Source organism: Sinocyclocheilus anshuiensis, unplaced genomic scaffold, assembly GCF_001515605.1.
Source record: "Sinocyclocheilus anshuiensis isolate Anshui unplaced genomic scaffold, SAMN03320099.WGS_v1.1 scaffold23, whole genome shotgun sequence".
NCBI classification, from domain to species: Eukaryota; Metazoa; Chordata; class Actinopteri; order Cypriniformes; family Cyprinidae; genus Sinocyclocheilus; species Sinocyclocheilus anshuiensis.
Genome location: NW_015552545.1, coordinates 710,814 through 732,354, shown reverse-complemented (window position 1 = coordinate 732,354; position 21,541 = coordinate 710,814). Strand labels below are relative to the sequence as shown.

Here is a 21,541-nt window from a genome sequence, read left to right as displayed (position 1 = left end):
AATGTGCGCACATTGTAGACGCTTCGTGCTCATAGACTGTCAACCCTCTACATTGCGAGTAAATCACTCGCATATGCGACTAAATCTTCACTCTGGGCGACTAAATGATGTCTAATATTAGCCAACTGCTAATAAATTCTCAGATTTTACTCGCCAGTGTGTAAGTTGGAGTTAAGTTTAGCTCAGATATATTTTCACTCGCCGAACACTCTCTGACTGAGCGCATCAGAGTTTCACTCTTTTTCAGTTCATCTGAATGGATGTGCAACGCACCTGTATTTAATGTACCGTAAACTCTAGTGTGAAGCGCACGGCTCGCCGTCGCTTTATTTCACACGCACGCATCGAGAGAGGGAGAGAGAGAATTGATGCGCTACCTATGCGCGCTACATGTAAACGATATTCTTTGTTGTATTTTGCTGTCAAAATAACGGAGTTCCTTTGGAATTCTTCAGCTTTTAAAGGGGTCCTATTATGCTTTTTCACTTTTTTAATTTTAGTCAATGTGTAGTGTGTATGTTTGATCTGGAAAACATTTTTGAACTTTGTTGAAGGAGATATTGATGAGGCACTAGATGTGTGAAGATATGTAATATAAATATAACAACAATCAGGATTGTATTTATTTATTTATTTTATTTTAATTATTTTGCCTGCCAAGGGTTTGTGGTTGTGGGGATGGGGAAGAAGGTTTGATCATAAGTGTTCTTTGTTTACTTGTAAACGTTTTGGAAAAGTTAATAAAGATATGATGCGCGCTACATGTAAACGATATTCTTTGTTGTATTTTGCTGTCAAAATAACAGAGTTCCTTTGGAATTCTTCCGTTTTTAAGATCTACTGCTACCGATCTCCGGTTGTGGACTAAAAAATTTACTAGCCAATGGCGATTCAATTGCCAAGGTGTTAGTAGAGGGCTGAATCATCACTGCCTGTGCTGTCTCCGCTCCACTTTACTCTAATTAAATATTCTATGTGTCTAACCATGTCCGTTGGCAGCTCTCGTCTAATGTGGGAGAGAAGCGCCTGAACTGCTGCATGAAAAAACAAAAACAGGGTTTGGGGGAACTTGCAAAAATGACTTGTGATAGACCAGGAAATACAAAATAGCTACGGAAATATGAGTATGTGGAGCAGTAAATTTAGACATTTTCTGTTTTATAATAATTTCTCAAGGTCGCTTATACGTGCTGTTACAATATGAGGGGGTCTAGGGGTCCCCGTGGTTGAGGTCTCCAGTGCCCTGCTCACACTGATGGTAGTGATAATAACTTTAAACCTGACATCATCCTGCACAACAGAATCTCTCTGACAAAGCAAGCAATGTGGGAGTCTTATTGACTGAACAGCTGAAGGACATTTGATATATTGAGTTTTCAGGCTAGATGAATAAACACAAAATATGCTTTGCAGCAACAACAAGAGGACAATACAATGGGGCCATTCAATTCAATTTGAACATTGAGTGTAAACAGTGATTAGAAGCACTTATCAGCCTCTGAAAGGTCAAACTGATTGCATATATAATCCATAAAGTCTGTTTTATTATAGTATCTGTGTGATTTTAATTACAGGCTGAATTCAAAGCTTGTGACAACTTAACCCTTTGTTTACTTTGCAGTAGTGAAAGAATTTAGCATTTAGATCTGAGTCTCCTGTGAATGTGGTTACACTAAAATATCCATGATGGAATATGCCGGGAAGGGACATCAAAGTATTTCACGGAGGAGACTAAAAAACATGCTTTTAATGACATTTGATGGCTTAATGACAAGTTGGATGGTGAAGATCAAGGAGAGATTGAAGGGTGTGAAAAACATCTATCTTTAGTTTTAGCTGGTGTAAGTGGTGATGGTGTGGTGAGACAGATTGAGTTAAGGCAGAGATGTCGCTACACCAGACCCACCTGATGCTGCTCATGCTTCCGGTCTCAGATCCCAGCTTGCATCTCTCCAGCTGGGTGGCAACAATCTGCCTCTCAGCCTCCAACTCTCTCGTCAGTCGCTCAAATTGCAGCTCCTGCAAACATAAAGCAGACAGAGCATATGTGTAAAGCCCTAAAGGAATTATGGCATTGATTCTGTCTATAACATGTACTACACATGCACTTACACATGCTCCAGTAACTACTACGCAGAGCGTGTGTGTGTGTGTGTGTGTGTGTGTGTTTGGGATGTACAGACACTGTGAGGCTGTGCAGCCACTCAGGGCTTTTCTTTACATATTGATAAAATGCACTTGCATTTTCTTTCTTCAAAAATGATCATAAATCTAGTCTCAGGTCAATAACTTTATTAGGAACTGCCATTTAAACATGGTCAAACTGTAAGAATGGCTGTCAGACCCTTGCTGATGTAAGTGGGCGCACAAACCATCTATTAAAGCAAACATCTTTCACGACTTGTGTGTTTTAAGACATTTACCTTTTATTTTATCTTCTCCAGAAATCTACATGGCAAAATATATGCGAAAGGCTACTTGTAGTATACCTTCAAAACAAATATATATTACGAACAAAATCTTGATGTGTCATCTTTTGTGACAGGTAGAGTTTTACAGAGAGACGGAAACTAGCTTTTTATGATGCTGCAAGGAGAAAACAGGTAAATAATAGTTATTGCATTTTTTTATTATTATTATTATGTTTGGCAATGAAGCTGTATTTTGCATCCTTTTTTATGAATAAATAATAATAATATACACTACTGTTTAAAAAGTTGAGGTTCATGTGATTTTTAAAAGAAAGTCTCTTCTGCTCACCAAGGCTTCATTTATTTGACCAAAACTACAGTAAAAATAGTAATATTGTGAAATAATATTACATTTTCAAAAAATCAATAAAATAAAATTTAAATGTAATGTATTCCTGTAATGGCAAAGTTGAATATTCAGCAGTCATTACTTCAGTCTTCAGTATCATATGATCATGCAGAAATCATTCTAATGTGCTGATTTGGTGCTCAAAATATATTTCTGATTATTTTCAGTGTTGAAAACAATTGTGCTGCCTAATATTTTTGTGGAAACCATGATACATTTTTCAGGATTCTTTGTTGAATAAAAAAATCTAAATCATTTTTTTAAATATAAATATTTTGTAACATTATAAACATCTTTACTAGCACTCAATTTACCGCTTCCTTGCTGAATAAAAGTTTTAGTATCTTACTGACCCCAAACTTTTAAACACTTTTAAACAATCATTATACAAGTCTAGAGTCTCACTTAATGACTTTATGGCAGACGCATTTCTGTGCATTTGCAACAAACAGGCAAGCTGCTTAGCTCTGCAACTGAAAAAGCATCAGCAATTACAATACAAACAAGCATCATTTCTGACCTTTCTTATTGCACATCAATATGTTCAAGATGGAGCCGCAAACAGAGAACAACAACTGATTAGACTCTAACTATCTAACCATCAACAACAACAAAACTACACCAGCTTTTAGTCCCACAGTAAAACACCTGTTGCCTTCACGAATAAAATAACACCGCTCTTACCGGCACATGTACCATACTCCAGAGGCCATCCGCGCTGAGAAAGAGCCGTGTCTGCACATCACTATCCCACTAGACTGCATTCATCTCCACTTATCAGGAGAGTAAAGTCATTAGAAAAACTACAAGAGTGGTAGTGACTGCCTTCCAGCGGGAAAGCAAAAAGTGGAGTGCAGTCAGGCACAAAGGTCGTCATGGCAACAGTGAATTTAGAGCCCCTTTGGCATTATTTATGCAACATTGCATCACAAAGGGTCCCTCCCACCAGCCAGCCAGCCAAATACCACTGCCCTCCAGTCACTCTTCCACCTCCTCCTAAACTCTTCCCTTCTTTCTGATGCCATCTGTGCTTCACTCTGAAGAGGAGAAGGGGGGAGACGCGGAGTCTCGTTGAAAGGATCGCAGAGCGGCAGAGAGAAAGAGGTGTTTTTTGAGGGTCCAGGCAGCAAAAAAAGTACTGTTCCACTGTGCAATGCTAAGCTTTGTGGTTCCTCTAGGGATCCTAACAGGCTGGTCTGCCTCAGTAGCCTGCAATGGACAGGCTCCCTGAGCGGGGAGTAGCCTCCACTTGTCACAAAAGTTGGTTAAATATAGCAGTCCGCACAGACAGAAAAGCACTCGGCTAGGACAGCAGACATGTCACCTGGACCAAAAATGGTGATTCTTTAACATTCAAAGCATTGTTTTTTCTGCATCTATACTACAATATAAAAAATATTTTTCGAAGAGAAAACAGAGATTATTGGAGTTTGTACTACTCTTTCTACTTGAAAATTTCACATCTAATTCAATGCGTTACTTGCTGTTTCTTTGTAATTAATTGTACAATTTCTGAGTAAAAATTGTTTGTATGCCAATTTTAGTCTATTTAATCTGATAAGAACTCATAAAATGTGTTTTGCATGGTCAGCAGTGTGAAAAGAATGCGAAACAGTAATGTATTCCCATTATCTTACATAATAACTCCAGAAAAGGCCGTTAAACCTATTTGTTTAGAAAATAAATCGCCATGGGACTGAGAAATTGATTTGACTGCTTCAAGAGCCGAATGTGGTCTTCTGGCCTAAATGCCTAATTGCGCCCTGTGGACAAAGACTGACATTTAAGTTTCTTCATTGGTCCATTTGATTGCCAAATGTCACTTGGGGTTTGCCTCACGAGTTCCTTTAAGGATTTAACCCAATTTCTATAATTTCACAGAGTTAAATGAGTCCAGAGCCAATCCACAGCCTGACCACACCGACTGAGAGCCATACAAAACAGTGTTAAACAGACAGGAATGACTCGGATGAACTAATTTGGTCTGTAAAATGTAAAGGGAAAATTGCATGTATTCCTGGTTGAAAATTACATCATCCAAAGGACCTCAGGATAAGCTTCAAATAAACTTGAACAGCCTTTTCGTAGATAATTTTGTCAAAACAGCCACAACTTTTATGATTATTGTAAGTAATTAAAGAACTGCTTCATTTGATTGAATATGTGGTATTAATTATTATGTGATTAAAAACATCTAAATGACTTCACTTCTGGCTAAAGCAAATCACTCCTAACGGACAAAGATATAATGAGCTGATTAGCATGCTTTCCTTGAAATAAAAAAGACAAAAATTGCAGAGTTAGAATTAAATGGAAAGAAATATTTGACCTTGCTGTACTACCCCTTACAAACACTGGCACTCTCCCCAAAAAAATCCTTGCCATGATCATAATAAAACTTCATATGCCAGTGGCTTTTTATGAATAATTAATGTGTAATTTTAAAAACACTAAGATAAATTTCTTTAATTAACACCAAATTAAAGGGACAAAAAAAAAAAGATTTTCTGAAAAGAACACCTGTACTTTATACATTAATAAGACTACTATAATCACTATGTCAACATAATCTGAGAAAGTGATACTCAAAGGCAAATAATAAAAGAGTGTTAATTATATAGAAGAAATCACACTAAGCAACATTTTACTGCAAATACAGTATTTACTAGTTCTTACCATACAGTGAGAGCACTGCACATATGTCCAGGTTGTTAAACATGCTCTCCCTGACCATCGCATGTGATTCTGATTAGCACAAGTGATACAGGAGAATTTTAATGCGAGAGAGTCATACACACGAGAGACTGTGTTCTGCTTGCACGTGTAACCTTGAAAACTGCAAACAAAGCACACATACACGAGACCAAGACATTTTGCTGACATTTTGGTACATTGTACTTATACATAGCAGAGGGGAGATGGTTTTTCACTGCTACAGAGCATCCTTTCTCATCAAAATCTACACTGGTTTTAGATCTGAAGTTCAGTTTATTCTGTGAATTTTGCCTCACATCCTCTGTGATAAACCCCTACTAAAAGCCTCTAAAATGGGAAATTGCCATCTAGTGGAGGAGAAAACAAGCCTAGTGATTTATCATCATATGTGTGAGCAGACAAGAAGTGGCAAAATTATAAACATTTATTTTCAGTTAATGACTTTTCAGTTAGTTTTAAGGTCTTATTTTTCCTGTTCCTAAAGATTGGCAAAATTCACTTTTAGCACATGTAAAATGTACAATGTTTCTTTTTCAGGAAATGGACCAAAAATAATGATGACTCATCTTGTACTACACATTTTTGTCCACTAAAATGCTCTCTATAGTGAGAACACCCTGCTTGCTAACACAACCTGACTAGCAGTAGCAAGCAAGATCTATAATATTTGGAGAAAGCTATTTATTAGCATTTCCATTGACCTCGTTGTCTAAATATATGCAAAATAAATGTATTCAGTCACTATATGCAACTCATTTTGAATGGCCATTGATGGAGAATGATGCTTTTTAGAGCCAAATGGTGTAGTTACACTTACAGCATCTACCAGCAGGGGCTAAAATAGCATGCCTTGACAGCAAGCAGCAAATCATGGTTCATTGCAGTGATATACACTACCATTCGAAAGTTTGGGGTCAGTAAGATTACTTATAACTAACTAACCAACTAAATGAATGAATGAATGCTTTCATTCAGCAAGGGCACATTAAATTGATTAAAACTTAAGTCATTAAAGATAGAAAAGACATTTATAATTTTACAAAAGATTTCTATTTTAAAAACCCGATAATAAAATAATAATAAAAATGTGCACTATAAATGAGTACCAAATCAACATATTAGAATGATTTCTGAAGGATCATGTGACACATGATTAATTGCCGCTTTGAACGATTACGGAATTGTGGCATCCATAATTGTAATTGCGATTAGAAATTCCATTAATTGTGCAGCCCTAGTTGAAACAGTTAAAAAAGAATAAATTGACACTTTTATTCATCAAGGAGGCATTAAATGAAATGAATGAGATGAAAAGTGTCAGTAAAGACATTTATAATGTTACAAATGATTTCTATTTTAAATAAATGCTGTTCTTTTGAACTTTCTATTCATCAAAGAATCCTAGAAAAAAATTACGGTTTCCACAAAAATATTAAGTAGCACAACTGCTTTCAACATTAATGGTAATAAGAAATCTTTTTATGAGTACCAAATCAACATATTAGAATGATTTCTGAAGGATCATGTGACACTCCAGACTGGAGTAATGACTAATTCAGTCATTTGCCATAACAGGAATAAATTACATTTAAAAATACATTAAAATAGAAAACAGATTATTTACATTTTTAAAAAATCACAATATTACTGTTTTTACTGTATTTATGATCAAACAATGCAGCCCTGGTGAGATTAGAGACATTCAAAATCTTGCCAAACTTTTGAACGTTAGTGTAACTAAAGCTCTTCAATATGACCCACCCAATCATCCTGTTTCAGTGGAAAGTACACCAACTTAGAAAAGAAAATCACACCATTTTTCATGTTTTTTAATCTCCTCTCAGAGAGAAACACTGTATGCGACATGGACTCTGTCCACCAGTACCCTCCAGTGAAAAGCATCAAAAAAAAAGATGGCAGACAGTTTTTCTCGCTCTGATAGGAAAGCTATTAGACTGGCCCACAGTAGCCTATGGCTGTGGCCTAATTTAACACTCCCCGTGTAGATTTCTAACCCTAAGAGCATGTCGCTTTTTTTCTGTCTCGTGGTTAAAAGCAGGAGTGCGAGCTAAACGCTAGCAGGAAGCGAAAGGCTTGTCACGATCCATTTTTATCTACACATGGTCTTGACTCAAAAATGGCCTCCAGCCAAGACAGACATATAAATATGCAGAGCAAAAGTGAGAAATACTGTACATCATCACACACTAAATTCTGACATATGCAATAATTTCATAATTATAAAGCATTTCATAAATGACTTTTTATGACAGGAGGTCATAAGCAATTACAATCACCTGTCATTATTCCTGACAGATCAAGCCGGTTTATCATAAGGTTGCGCCAACGTCTGGGAAGATGTCCACCTGCTGACAAGCAGGTGACCAATCTTATAATAGATAGGCTGCAGTGTAGTGACTAGCATAGCATGGAGACCTGATTGCAACATGGAGTGTCAAATATTTCACATTTCTTGCACCACGCAGCCCCAAAACCTACATCCATTCCTCCCACTAGTCCACAAAACCATGTGATACTGAGACGTAATGGCAGATTTGCAGTGTGTTGACCATTAAAAACCATTTGTATCTGTGAATTTAGACACCAGGCGCTAAATGAAACCGGCAGCACGAGATGATGGAAATGACTCACGCAGAAACCCACCAAACCTTGCGGCTCCTTAACCCAGATGGCATATGCAGTTCATCTGAGGACTGGTATGATTCTGTGTAATTACTGTTTACAGTATATAAAGATTTAGAGAGTTTCTAATTAAACTGTTGGGAAATTAATGTTTCCGTATGAGTGTGGTGAGAATCATAACCGTCTATTAGAGACAGTATGTAAGAATGAAGAACTTTACAATAGTTTGACATGAAGTACCCACCTGTTCTTTAACAGAGGCCAAGATGGCAGAGGTGGTCTCGGTCTCGGATCCATCTCCGTTTGAGGCGTTCAGTACCGGACTCAACATGCTGGAGTTCTCTATGTCAGAGTGTTGGTCTGGTACTGGCATTACTTCTGTGAACCAAAACAATAGCATCAACAGTTATTCAAGATGAACTCTGCAAGGCTTTTGTCATGCTTCGGCATACTAAAGCAATCAGTTAAAACAAATCCTTTACAATGACAGACTGTCAGGTAAAATGACATTATAAATCATGCTTTGGCACTTTTCTGATGTCATAATACTAATCAGAGTGCTTTATCAACATTTTCAATTGTTTGTCGTGATGTAATAATTGTTAGACATAATATTTAATTAACTCTCTCTGTTTCTTTCAGTCTCTCTTTCTCTCTTCTTTGACCTACTTTTTTCTCCTCATCTCTCGAGGATTCCAAACACGATTCTCAGCTTGTCGCCGTCATGCATTGATTTGTATACATCAACTACAGAACAGACTTTGAAAGCCCCATAAAACTAAAATTTTAGTTTTGAGGCTTTTAGTTCATATGCATTAGCTTTGAGACCAACTATACGCTAATGTATTAATAAACGTTTACAAATTTCACTTTTAGCAGATATACATATTCACTACCGTTCAAAAGTTGGTAAGATTTTTTTAAATGTTTTTGAAAGAAGTCTCTTATACTCACAGAGGATGCATTTATTTGATGGAAAATGAAGTAAAAACTGTAATATTGTGAAATATTACTAATAATATCAAATGTATTCCTGTAAATTTATTCCAGTAATGGCAAAGCTGAATTTTCAGCATCATTACTCCAGTCTTCAGTGTCACATGATTGTTCAGAAATCATTCTAATATGCTGATTTGGTGCTCAAGAGACATTTCTTATTATTATCAATGTTGAAAACACTTGTGCTGCTTAATGTTTTTAATTAATTTCTTACAAAAAAAAAAAATTATCCTAATTTTTTAACTGTAGCATATATGCATATATATTTGCTAGCCCATCAATATGTTAGGCCCAAATTTTCAGTTTCAAAGAGAAATACATCAAGTTGATTTTGTGGGTTGATTTTAAAACCTTAGATTTCAAGTAATGAAATCCCACTATAATGCTCTGGTCCTCTCAGATCACTCTCTTCATTCTCAGCTTTATCCTTTGCAATTGCTTCCCCTCTTCAAAAGCAAACACCCAAATTTAAAGCTTCCCCAGAGAACAGTCTGCACACAGCAGGAGCAGACAGAAAATGGCTACTCACGTGTGAATGTGTACCTATGAGCACCATCACACACAGCCTTTTTACACAACCACCCACGTCAGGCACAAATGTGAACACTTCTGTTCTGTAAAGAAGAGCGAACATACAATCAAAAAAGGGAACAGTAAGAACTGTGAAAACAAATGCTACAGATGCTAGTCGTAGGTGAAATAGGAACTGATAAATAAGTATTGATAAATGCTCAATTTTTTCATCAGTTTTGGTGACCTGATGCAGATGCTTTTCATTTATAGGTCAAACTGATGACTTACTACCAATGAGATTATGCAAAACAGACCAGAACATCGACTAATGCCAGTCCCAGCTGTTGGTGCATGTGGTTCAGATGGATTACACTTTTTTGACAATAATCTTAGTCATCCATCTGCCTTTGATTAATAGTATCCTGACTATAAATAAATCATGGTTAAAAAATAAACAAAAAACACAAAATATCATTGCATGGATGGCCTGAAGACCTGTGTTGCATGCCAGTGCTTTGTTGAAAAAATAAATAAATAATAATAATACATTTAAAATTTCCTATGTGTTTTTATGCCTTGCAATGGCACAAACATTTGGTGTGAAACATTCACATTTTTACACTGTGTTACAAATTATTAAGCATTACTACATATCAGCATTGGTTTTGCACTGTGTACCATCCTTTTCAAGCTTGGTCTGTGAATTGTTTAGCTTTGCTAAATGTTGGTTTATGATTATTATTATATTATACAGCTATTATTACAAATGAAAAACCTAGTCATTTTTGTTTGTTTTTGTGAATAAAAATGTAATACAAAATGATCATGTGACACTGAAGACTGGAGTAATGGCTGGTTAAAAATTAAGCTTTGACATCACGGGAATTAGCTACATTTTAAAATATATACCTCAAACTTTTTAAAAGTAGTGTGTATAAAATACACTGGAGTTCCAGCAAGCCTTTTCATGTTTTACTATGAGAAATTCTCTGCATATAATAATCACTAAATAGAATCTGAATGTTCAATATTCGTAAACCACTTCACCACTGACCTGCCCTGCCAACATTTTCAAAGAAAAAAGTATATATATCTCCTTTTTATAGAATAATTATGTAATATTCATGTAATTTTGATCATAATCAGCTTGCATGGCATTAGGGATATGCCGGTATCAAATTTTCACATTGTGATTAATTGCTAAAGCTTTTATCACGGTATACAGTATTATCACGATATTGACATTTAGTTTTAAGAAAAGTGTTGTCATAATACAGTATAGCAGGTTTAATAACTTTTTTCTTATAACAAAATAACTGAACATTTAAATACAATTTTTTTATACAGAAAAATGTATAAAGTTAAAAATTTTACACAGATTAAAGTGCAAAAGAACTATAAATACCAATAGGTATCACGTTACAATAAGACCTCATCAGTTAACCTTAGATAATGCATTAACATTCACAATGAGCAAAAGCTACATTTGCTACAGAAGTTAATCTTTTAAAAAAAAAATACAACTCTTAGTTCATGTTAGCTCATTAAATAATACAGTTGCAACTTTTGATTTTAACAACAACGTGTTATTAAATATTGGAATTACCTAAGAGTAATGAATGTTAGAAGAATTTTTCACTGCCAGTTTCTGTTAACTGAATTAACTAATGTTAACTAATGAAGCCCTAATGTAAAGTGTGACCGAACAATAAAGATTCAAAAAACTTTCAAACAATATCTAGGGCATGTTGTAGTCCAGATTAAAACGTAAAAAAAGACTGAAAATAAATAGCCTATTAAGTCTAAATATTTAAGTATTTGGCGCTGTGATGAACACCATAGCGAAATACAAAAATCTGAAAGGCTATCTAAATCATTTAAATACGTTTTAGAAAGTAGCTCAGCTGCTTTATTTATGGGGTTTCCAGGGTAACGGCTGCATTTTCTGCAGTTTAGCGCCATCTGCTTTCAGAGAGTGAATGTGCGCTTTCATTCAGAGCGTCTCTCACGTGTTCCGCCATGCACTTCTCATTCGTGCTTGTTTACATCAGAGTGCGCATGCATCTTTCACGCAGCATACATAGGTGTTGTGCATTGTGACCAGTTTATGGGAAAAGTATTCCTAAAATGCATTCAAAATTCTGTATAATTTGTAATAACTAATTATTCTCGGTATTTTGAAGTGCCCACGACAACAATATCGTGCATATTCATTAACGTGATATATTGCATTACCGAATACCGGCACATGTCTACATGGCATATATATATAATTAAAATCAAACACACTGTTGGCTTTATTTGAAGTGGTGTTTTTACTTGGAAAATAAAAATTTTAAATGTACATTTTATTCAGCGCTGTTATTACACTGAACAAAATTATAAACGCAACACTTTTGTTTTTGCCCCCATTTTTCATGAGCTGAACTCAAAGGTCTAAGACTTTTTCTATGTACACAAAAGTCCTATTTCTCTCAAATATTGTTCACAAATCTGTCTAATTAGTGAACATAGAAAAAGTCTTAGATCTTTGAGTTCAGCTCATGAAAAATGGGGGCAAAAACAAAAGTGTTGCGTTTATAATGTTGTTCAGTGTATATGTGGAGAACTTCTCATAACAAAAAATATAAAGGCTTGCTGGAACTGGATTGTGCACTAAGAATTGGCTGTGCCTTGGAAGCACAATACATGAACTAGAGAAGTTATAGGATGCATTAATCCAAATGAACATGTAAAATAGAATAAGTACTCTGATTTCTGACTCACAAGCATATTACACAGCATCAAAAGGAAATGGCAAAACTCCTTTAACATACTGAATAGACCATACAGAAGCTAACTGGCATAACACACTGTGTGTTTAGTAGAAAAAGGAAGAAAAATAAAAAGAAAAGGCATTACTTAGAAATAGGTAAAAAAGCATAATTGTATTGAGTCACACGATGGCTACAATCACTCCAAGGCCACAGTTACCTTAGAAACAGACCTGCACTGCTCAGTGAATATTTACTGTCATTTTTCTAAAACGCCGACTCTACCTGTCAGATCGGCTCAAGACATACAGGAGAGTCCCGTAACACAACCTCAATTTCATTGCCATTGCTGACAACAAGCAGTTATATCCTATTTCATTTCCTCAGTGGCATTTTTTCATTTAAAGGGACAAAAGCTACATTTTTGTTATAACGTACTTGATTGTGCTTCCCCAATGACTTTTGTCTGAAACCACTGAGGTGAATGTAGACATTTTAAGTCTTTCCACTGGCGTAGCTGCAGATATCTAATAGCCAAAAAGAAGAAATTAATTGAAATATAATTTGTGAAATGTTCATAATTTTCGTCACTGAAAGCTCTACAACAAAGCAGGAGCTCTCTATTGGGGCTCAGCCACACATGTCTGAATGCCTAGTTTGTCTATGACATCATGCTTGAGCCCGCTAACAGGCTCCCGTTTCCATAGAGATATCAATCCATTATGACAGTCTCTCACCAAGAAGGCAACCATGAGGCATACAGTTGATCATATCAGTGATGCAGCACACGCCAACTAATTCTCCTCAAGATGCTTTGCGCTTATGATTCAAGGTGGTTTTGAACAGCAAACCCACTTGGCTAATATTTCTAATTGGATCTGCATGAACATACACTAATAAAAATAAAGATAACACAGATAAAAATCATACAAAAAAAAAAACCCTCAAACATTGGCTATGCAGGGTGCCATATCTTTCTTTCATTGCGAGTATGTGTTTGCTGCATGTGTAGGTTCATATACGATGGTGTAAGAGACAAGATTAACAGGTTAATTAACAGTCTCATGATTGCACCCAATGGAATTACTGCATCGTCCGTCCTTTGGGATTACATACAACTCATAGCAACAATCTCTAGAAAAACAGAACCCAGAAATCAGGCCTAGAGAAACCTCAAATTTTAAGTAATCTCATTTGTTTTATGCTTTACACTATGCGATCTCACAACCTGTTAAATGTTGTTTTCTGCATTAAACATCTCATTTAAGACATCTGCCTTGCTTTTGCATTTTCATCCCCATTATATCCCATTAAGACAAGGGCCATATGCTTTTGACAACAGTTTACTCCCCTCTGATGCTCCCCGGGTTGTTTTTTCCACAGGATTCAGAAGACTTACTCCAAAGATCTGATCACCCAGTGAAAAACCAGATGTTCCAGAAAAACGTATCTACCTACACCCAGAGGACATGAAGGTGTTCGACTGATGTTGCCATTGGCAGGCATCACGGTTACAATCTCAGATTAGTCATGTGATCCCGCAGGATACTAAAGTATCAAAATGCACAAACAAAAGGCACATATTGTGTTTACAGTCACACCCACATTCACTCATTCACACACTTTTACACACCCAACAGTATTTTCCGTGTAAAATCAGACTTGATTAGCAACTGGAATTAATGAGACAGTGAAAATGAGGGCAATGCATTAAAGGGTTAGTTCACCCAAAAATGATGGATGCGCAGGGAGTTCTTGCCCAGAACGGAACCATACCGCCAATCCAAACTGTATGCTAATTGTCAATCATCTTTGACGATAGTGGTCCTGACAGAACTGTGCAGACCGATCGGTGTATTACAGTACCACGAGAGCTAAAGAGAGCAGACTGCTCCGTGCGCTTTCGAATCGTTCTCGCGGATGTCAAACACTGATCGATCTGCGCCGCACCTCTTCTAGTCGAACACACCGGCTAGTGCTGCAGGCTTATTGGCTCACTGACGCTGATGAGATTAACCCCTTAGGTATCGAAATTTGGTACCGAACGATGAGACGTTTTTTGATACTCGATGGTATCGAGGCATTTCGGTCTGTGCCTAAAAAGTATCGAACTCGATACCCAGCCCTAGTAATTTATGGGCTAATTTTCATTTTTGGGTGAACTAACCCTTTAAGAACTTGCATTTGGAAGATAAATATTTATGTGAAATCTCGTGTGAAATAAATTTTCTAATTATTACAAAGTATATTAGTTATTTAACTTATATGCCGGGGGGATGGGAAGATGAAGGAAAACAAATATTTTTACAGCTTCATTAATCACGCAGACATTAATTATCAGTCCTTTGTAATCTGACTGCGGACAGATTTGTTTATTTATTGTCTCGACACATGACTGACAATGGTGGGAATGACACAGCAATAAAATTCAGAGCACACTGCAAGATTAAAATGTTCAATTAGGTCTTAAAGGAAACGAATCTCTTTTTCTGTGAGGCTGGCACACTGGGAGATGACGTTATGCACTCCTGCACAAAGCACCAAAATGGGACTGTAGATAATGTGTCTTTTACATTGCAATCGGTATATTAATTTAACCGTGTCTTTGCTTTACCTGTAAACATTTTTAGTGGACTAGAAATGCATGATGCATGTATTATATGCATTTACAAGTCATATCAAATTACAAAAACAAGAGTGACCAGTAAAAAAACTGACTAAATTTGGTTATGCCCTCACTATATAGTATATATATAATTAACTATCAGCAAAAGTCTTTGGAGGAGAATTGTATAGTTTTTCAAGACATGTCTCCTTGCCCAAAATGTCGATGATGCATTGAGAAGCAGCGCAAATGTGAGGCAATTCAAATGCTCCTCGGATCACGTTCTCAAAGGACAGCAGAGTGTGACATCGATGATAAAGAGTAATTATGTGAGGCTTGCTGTGATCAAACAGGCCCCACTGCTTATTAGGGCTTTTTCTCCTCTATAGTCTCTGGTGGTAATGAGTGCATCTTATTTTTTCAATGGCCACCTCTCCCCCTCTTTATTTTCGCTAAAGAGAAGTACACAACAGCATATAAAAGGAAAAGCTTATGCGCATTAAGAATTATAATTGAAACAGTTATCCCTTTGGCGTCTGTTTACCAATGAGAGACATGATTTTTCAGTCTCTGTTTGGAAAAGAGCAGGAAAAAGCTTTTCAGTTTAACTCGCTGATAAAAAAAATTGTTTGTTTACACGTCACTGCATGATTAACTTTTAAAATCTCTGCAACCTTCAACTGCCATGAAAGAAACTACTGATGATTGGTGGTGTGTCGGGGAAATGACAGAAAGCATATATTTGCAATTCTGCAGTACGCCTGGAAAATGCATCATGGGATATCAGTATAAGGCTTGGATTTTTCAAGCGTGGCATGAGGACATTGCTGCCATGCCTGTGTAGCTCTGGGTGGAAGCGTTTGGCTCAGTAAGAGCCCTGACCTAGTATGGGATTAATGACTTTGCTGCTGGAGAGAGTTGACATTGCTGAGAGCTGTGTTAACTGGTGTTATCTATGTACAAGAACAGCAGTGGAAATTTAATACACCCACTGAGTTCTCCAAGACAAAAGCAGTTAGTCCTTAAGGAGGAAGAAAGTGAATATAACTGAGACCTAGCCTTGCAAACATTCGTTGTCTCATGTCAACCTATTTGGTGTGTTTGTTCATGTAAAGCTAATTGAAGACTATGCAATACTCATTTGTTTGTTTCAGATAATAAGTTCACTGACATGCTGGGTCTGGGACCTTAATTGGCCACTGAGCAGTGCCAAAGAGGACCCCTATTGGTCAAACAATGGCAAGACCACTTACAACCTCTTGCTAATACAAAATAGTTCAATTATTTTATTTGAGAGATGTGAAAAATAAAAGCAAACCTCTCTTAACAGGTCTACGACAGCTGTAACATCAATTGTGGTTTCCATATAAAGATCAAATAAGTATTAATCTGGGGATAAGAAGTCATATTAATTCAAATTAAATGAATTAGTTTCCATAAGATAAATAAATATTATTTGGGGGATAAGAAGCAATGTTACACACATTACAGTTTCATATTACTTCACCAAATTATTTCAGTTATAGTGTGCTGTAGGGATGACATAACCTGAAAACGAGTTAGCATTTTGCACTTCAGCTTCCATCCTGAAGTTAATGTTTTGTTTTGTTTTTTGTTAAATGCCTAAAATAAGTTCAGTGGTTAATACAAACTTAAGATATTTTCATATTTTACATAGAGAATAAAATATCAATATATCCAAAGTAACAATGACAATGAAAAGTTCTGTGTTTCTATCTACATTGCCGTTAATTCTCTCTCTCTCTCTCTCTCTCTCTCTCTCTCTTGCAAACATCTTGAGGTGTGGTAAACATGGTATAAGAAAAATAATTGACAGTCTGTTGAATTATTGAAAAATAACGCACATCTGAGGTATAACTCCACTTCGTGTCATGGCTACTTATCCATTTATGCCTTTATCTGATATGGAATAGTGAACAAATAGTTAAATTAAATGATTTTATTCTACTGTATAAGAAGAAAGAGACAAAAGTGTGCTGCAAAGGACATGAAATTAGCACAGCTATGTAAGAAATCAGTTGTCTGTGACAACAGTCAACTGTCCAGTTGAACGGTCACTATAAAAAAGCGGTTGTGGACTGAATGCCACAATTGACCAATAAGAATAAAGTATTTATTTTATAAAGTATTATATAAACCATCTAATAATAATAAGATAAAGTAGCATAGTGGCATAGAAAGTATGACACTGTTTGCACAAGCAAATTCATGACCCAGTTTGTCATAATAGCACCATATTCACACAACGGCTATTGGACATCACATTATCTCATAAGATAAACCATAAGATAAAATCTACTAAAAAGATTATTCAGATAAACTGATATTGCATAAATAATCTCACAATTCCCATCCAGCATATTCAAGATATTTTAAATTATTCCAATTAAAAAGCAAACTATTAGGTTGGGAACTTTAAACCATCCTTCACACACACACACACACACACAAAAAAAAAAACTCTCGTACTCGAGCGAAACCGGTGTCGTGCCGAAAACTGATTGCCGTCCGATTGCCGTCTCAAAATGACTTGATTTCATTCATGGTTGTTACATTCAACAGGTAAAATGAACTGAATAAGCTATAATCTGTCAAATATAGCAACCATGAATGAAATCAAGTCATTTTGAGGCAGAAAGAACAGTTCACTCAATAAGTAGAGTCTGTAATCACTTTTTGGCAAGTGTAAAACTGCATTTTATGGGTTTTATTGTCCAATTTAAAGGCAACAGGTAAAAAGAACTGCATGAGCTATAATCTGTCAAATATAAGAACCATGAATGAAATCAAGTCATTTTGAGGCAGAAAGAACAGTTCACTCAATAAGTAGAGTCTGTAATCACTTTTTGGCAAGTGTAAAACTGCATTTTATGGGTTTTATTATCCAATTTAAAGGCAACAGGTAAAAAGGACTGAATGAGCTATAATCTGTCAAATATAAGAACCATGAATGAAATCAAGTCATTTTGAGGCAGAAAGAACAGTTCACTCAATAAGTAGAGTCTGTAATCACTTTTTGGCAAGTGTAAAACTGCATTTTATGGGTTTTATTGGCCATTTAAAGGTATTTCAACAGGGAAAAAGGACTGAATGGGCTAAAATCTGTCAAATATAACAACCATGAATGAAATCAATATGTTCGAATGTTCGGCAACCGAAATTATTATTATTATTATTATTATTATTATTATTCGAACAAAGAAGTGACGCGATCAAATAGAGGCACGCGCTAATGCAGCAAACATGACGGCAGTGTGGAAACAATTAAAGCTGTCTGAGAAAGACACAAAAATCCTTACAAGCACCGACAGCGAGAGACTGTTTAGTACTGCATCGCATGTCTTCGATGAGAAGAGGAAGGGTGGTTGTTGCTGGTTACTGTATGATGATTTAAGTCGCAAAATGCCCTTAAACAATTAAATAAACTGCAGAATGTTATGTTTTCTAATACACGCAGGAATTGCATGTGTTCAAACTGCGCTGCACGAGCTCGCGGCAGCAGGGTTCAAAGTCCAAAGTGCGAGGGAAATCTGCACTGAAGCTGTTACTTGTCAGCTGCTCGGTAAAATTTTTATGAATTTTTACAAGGCATGTGACAATGCGATACGTGCAACAAACGTCTTCACAAATTCGTAATGAGAATCATTTGTCAATAAAAAGAAGCACTGAGGTGTTCCTGCGGCTTTCTGCCAAAATAAAAGTTGAGAAAAAGCAAGAACTCCATCAACATTAATAAATGTTATTGTAGTTTTACTGTTGTTCTGTAAAATAAAATAAAAAATAAAATAATAATGTAAATAATAATTACAACAGCTCTATTAATACATTTATTGTAACATTTACACATAGTGTTCAGACTAGGATCTATTATATTTTTAAAATAAGTATTTTCTGCTCATCAAGGCTGCATTTATTTGTACAGCAAAAAATACATGCCTGATTTAAGAAGGGGGTCTAAAAAATGGCCAAAAAATATAATTTTACTAACTTTGTAATTTTAAGTTAAGTTGTGTTTTATTGGTATAATGTCTGCTAGAATGTTAAAAAATGTTCAGTGTTAAGTAAATATTTTTAAATTGTTGTTTTGTAAATGATTTTTTTATTTGAAAAGCAAGACAAAACAGTAAAAAGCACATTTTGGCTATTTAATTTATGCAATGGTGGGGGGGGAACGTGAAAAACCGTGTTCGGTATTCGGCCTTCGGCCCAGTGTTTTATTTTGTTCGGTTTCGGCTTCGGCCAAGAATTTTCATTTCAGTGCATCCCTAGAAATCAAGTCATTTTGAGGCAGAAAGAACAGTTCACTCAATAAGTAGAGGCTGTAATCACTTTTTGGCAAGTGTAAAACTGCATTTTATGGGTTTTATTGCCTAATTTAAAGGTATTTCAACAGGTAAAAAGGACTGCATGAGCTATAATCTGTCCAATATAACAACCATGAATGCAATCAAGTCATTTTGAGGCAGAAACTACATGTTACTACATATTTCACCTGGTAAAAAGGACTGGATTTGTTGGCACAAAGCAAATAAAATAGGCTTCTATTATTGCCTATAATCACATAAATATCATGCCAAATTACGCTATAAACGGCAAACAGTTCTTTGGCCACAATTTTGATTATTCCGTTACAAGAAAACTTTCTTTGCTATTAGCATGGACATAAGGTTATGTGTATTTGCAGGTTATGGCCATTTGATCCTGATAAAAGCAGCCGTAGACGTGTAGAAACTGGGGCGATATAGCTTTAACATGCTGCGTGCGCTCCCGCGGACGGCAATCAGTTTTCTGCAGACGATCAATTTTCGGCACGACATGGCTGTGATTAGGCCAGAGGCATGAGGCCGCAGGCCTCTGGCCTAATCACAGCCGCTGATATAGAGTCGGTATCGCTTGAGTACGAGAGTGATATTGTGTTTATACAACAGTTTGACGGCACGAGTGTAAATATATAAGAAAAACAACAAAGGAGTGTCTTTAAAAACCCTTTTGTGAGGATCTACTTCCTTCAGCCACATATTCAAATCTCAGTTTGACAGTTTAACAGCTGAGCTCAAGCCTCCGTTACTAATTCGAAAACGTCACTTTAGAACTAGTAACGAAGGAACGTTGAGTTGCTTCATTAAAAACGTATTGTATTACTTAATTAAAAGCTCACTGTATTATGTAGAGGACTGAGCGAGTGTGATTACCTGCATCTGATACAGCATTCATTCTTCAGCTCAAACTCATATTCACAATAAAACATTAGTTTGAATGTCTGCTGAGGAAAGCGATATCTTTGGCTGCATTCGTTAATTTTTTTTATGCCCTTCACTCGCAAACTTCCCTCAGCCTCGATTACTCGGATGTACGTCTCGGAGTGCCCACTTTTGGCAGAACCCTTGGAATGGGCTTAATCGAAACGTCCTAAGCCCTTGATCACTTAGAATCCGCTATGGAGCTGGTTTATTGTTTACATGTTTAGTTAGTAACATGTAACCTAACCCCTTACAAATTTGTTTGGTGCAGCATTCTATATGTATATAGATATACTTGGATTGTTATAAATGTAAAAAAATAATAATTTATATATTATAGAGTTGTTTGGGGTGGGGATAAATTAAACGTGATCTGCGATGATGTCATAGTCGTGTTGCATTGTGGTCTACAAAGCGGCCTGAAGTGTGCATATGAAGCAGACTCGCTCCCTCAGTCAAAATCGAGGGGTCAAGGGTATGTCCACGTAAACTTGCCTCGTCCACTTGACGAAGTGGAATGCACTTCAAAATGGCGGCGGAGATTCCCCCGAGGGTAAGTGCTTAGGGAAGTTCGCGAGTGTGTGTCTAAAAGTTAACTGGAATGCAGCCCCTCTTAAATGCTGACTCGGAAAACAGTCACTTGTGGCTATCTAATGGCGGAACAATGTCACAAAAATCACCATCATGAACACACACACTTTTTCCCAATACTAAATACTACTACCATGTATACAAAATATTATTTATTGAATAATAAACAACAACAACAACAGCCATCATAAAAGCCATGCTCTAATATACAGCATTAATGTTACATAAAATATAACGTGATGAGATTTTGCCTTCAGCCGAAACTATTTGCTCTGGAACAAATAATAGATTAATGAGACCAAAGACTGCCCGTCAGATTTCCCCAAAACGAATTATATCGAGAAGGGTCTGGCTGCAGCCTTGCGCTTGCACTCTCAGACTTGCATTCTCAGGCTTGCACTCTCAGACACTTGCACTTCCGCTAGCGACGTCACTTGCAGTCTTTTTTATTTTTTATTTTGTTCTATTTATTGATTACTTTTTGTTTGAATCTCTCAACATTTTACAACAGTAGCCAGGTGGTGAAGTCACTTGCAATCGCCACTTGCACTTTCTGATACCTGCGAGGTCACTTGCAATCGACACAAATCGTGCATGTTGCCAATGGAGACAAGAAGCTGTGGTGGTGATTAAACGATTAA

The 21,541-nt window shown here is 36.3% G+C and overlaps 1 protein-coding gene across 4 annotated transcripts in view; it reads right to left on the bottom strand.

Moving 5' to 3' along the window:
* Window positions 1-21,541, bottom strand: part of LOC107664081 (catenin delta-2-like) — a 95,186-nt gene that overhangs the window by 64,426 nt on the left and 9,219 nt on the right. For 3 of the 4 annotated variants that reach the window (XM_016454533.1, XM_016454534.1, XM_016454535.1), the window contains exons 2-3: window positions 8,423-8,556; window positions 1,907-2,019 (exon numbers count right to left, since the gene is read on the bottom strand). In XM_016454533.1, coding sequence (XP_016310019.1) covers window positions 1,907-2,019; window positions 8,423-8,551 — 242 coding nt within the window. In that variant the 5' untranslated portion in view covers window positions 8,552-8,556. Of the gene's footprint in view, window positions 1-1,906; window positions 2,020-3,504; window positions 3,558-8,422; window positions 8,557-21,541 lie in introns of those variants that run through there. The other variant, XM_016454537.1, reaches the window with a different exon arrangement.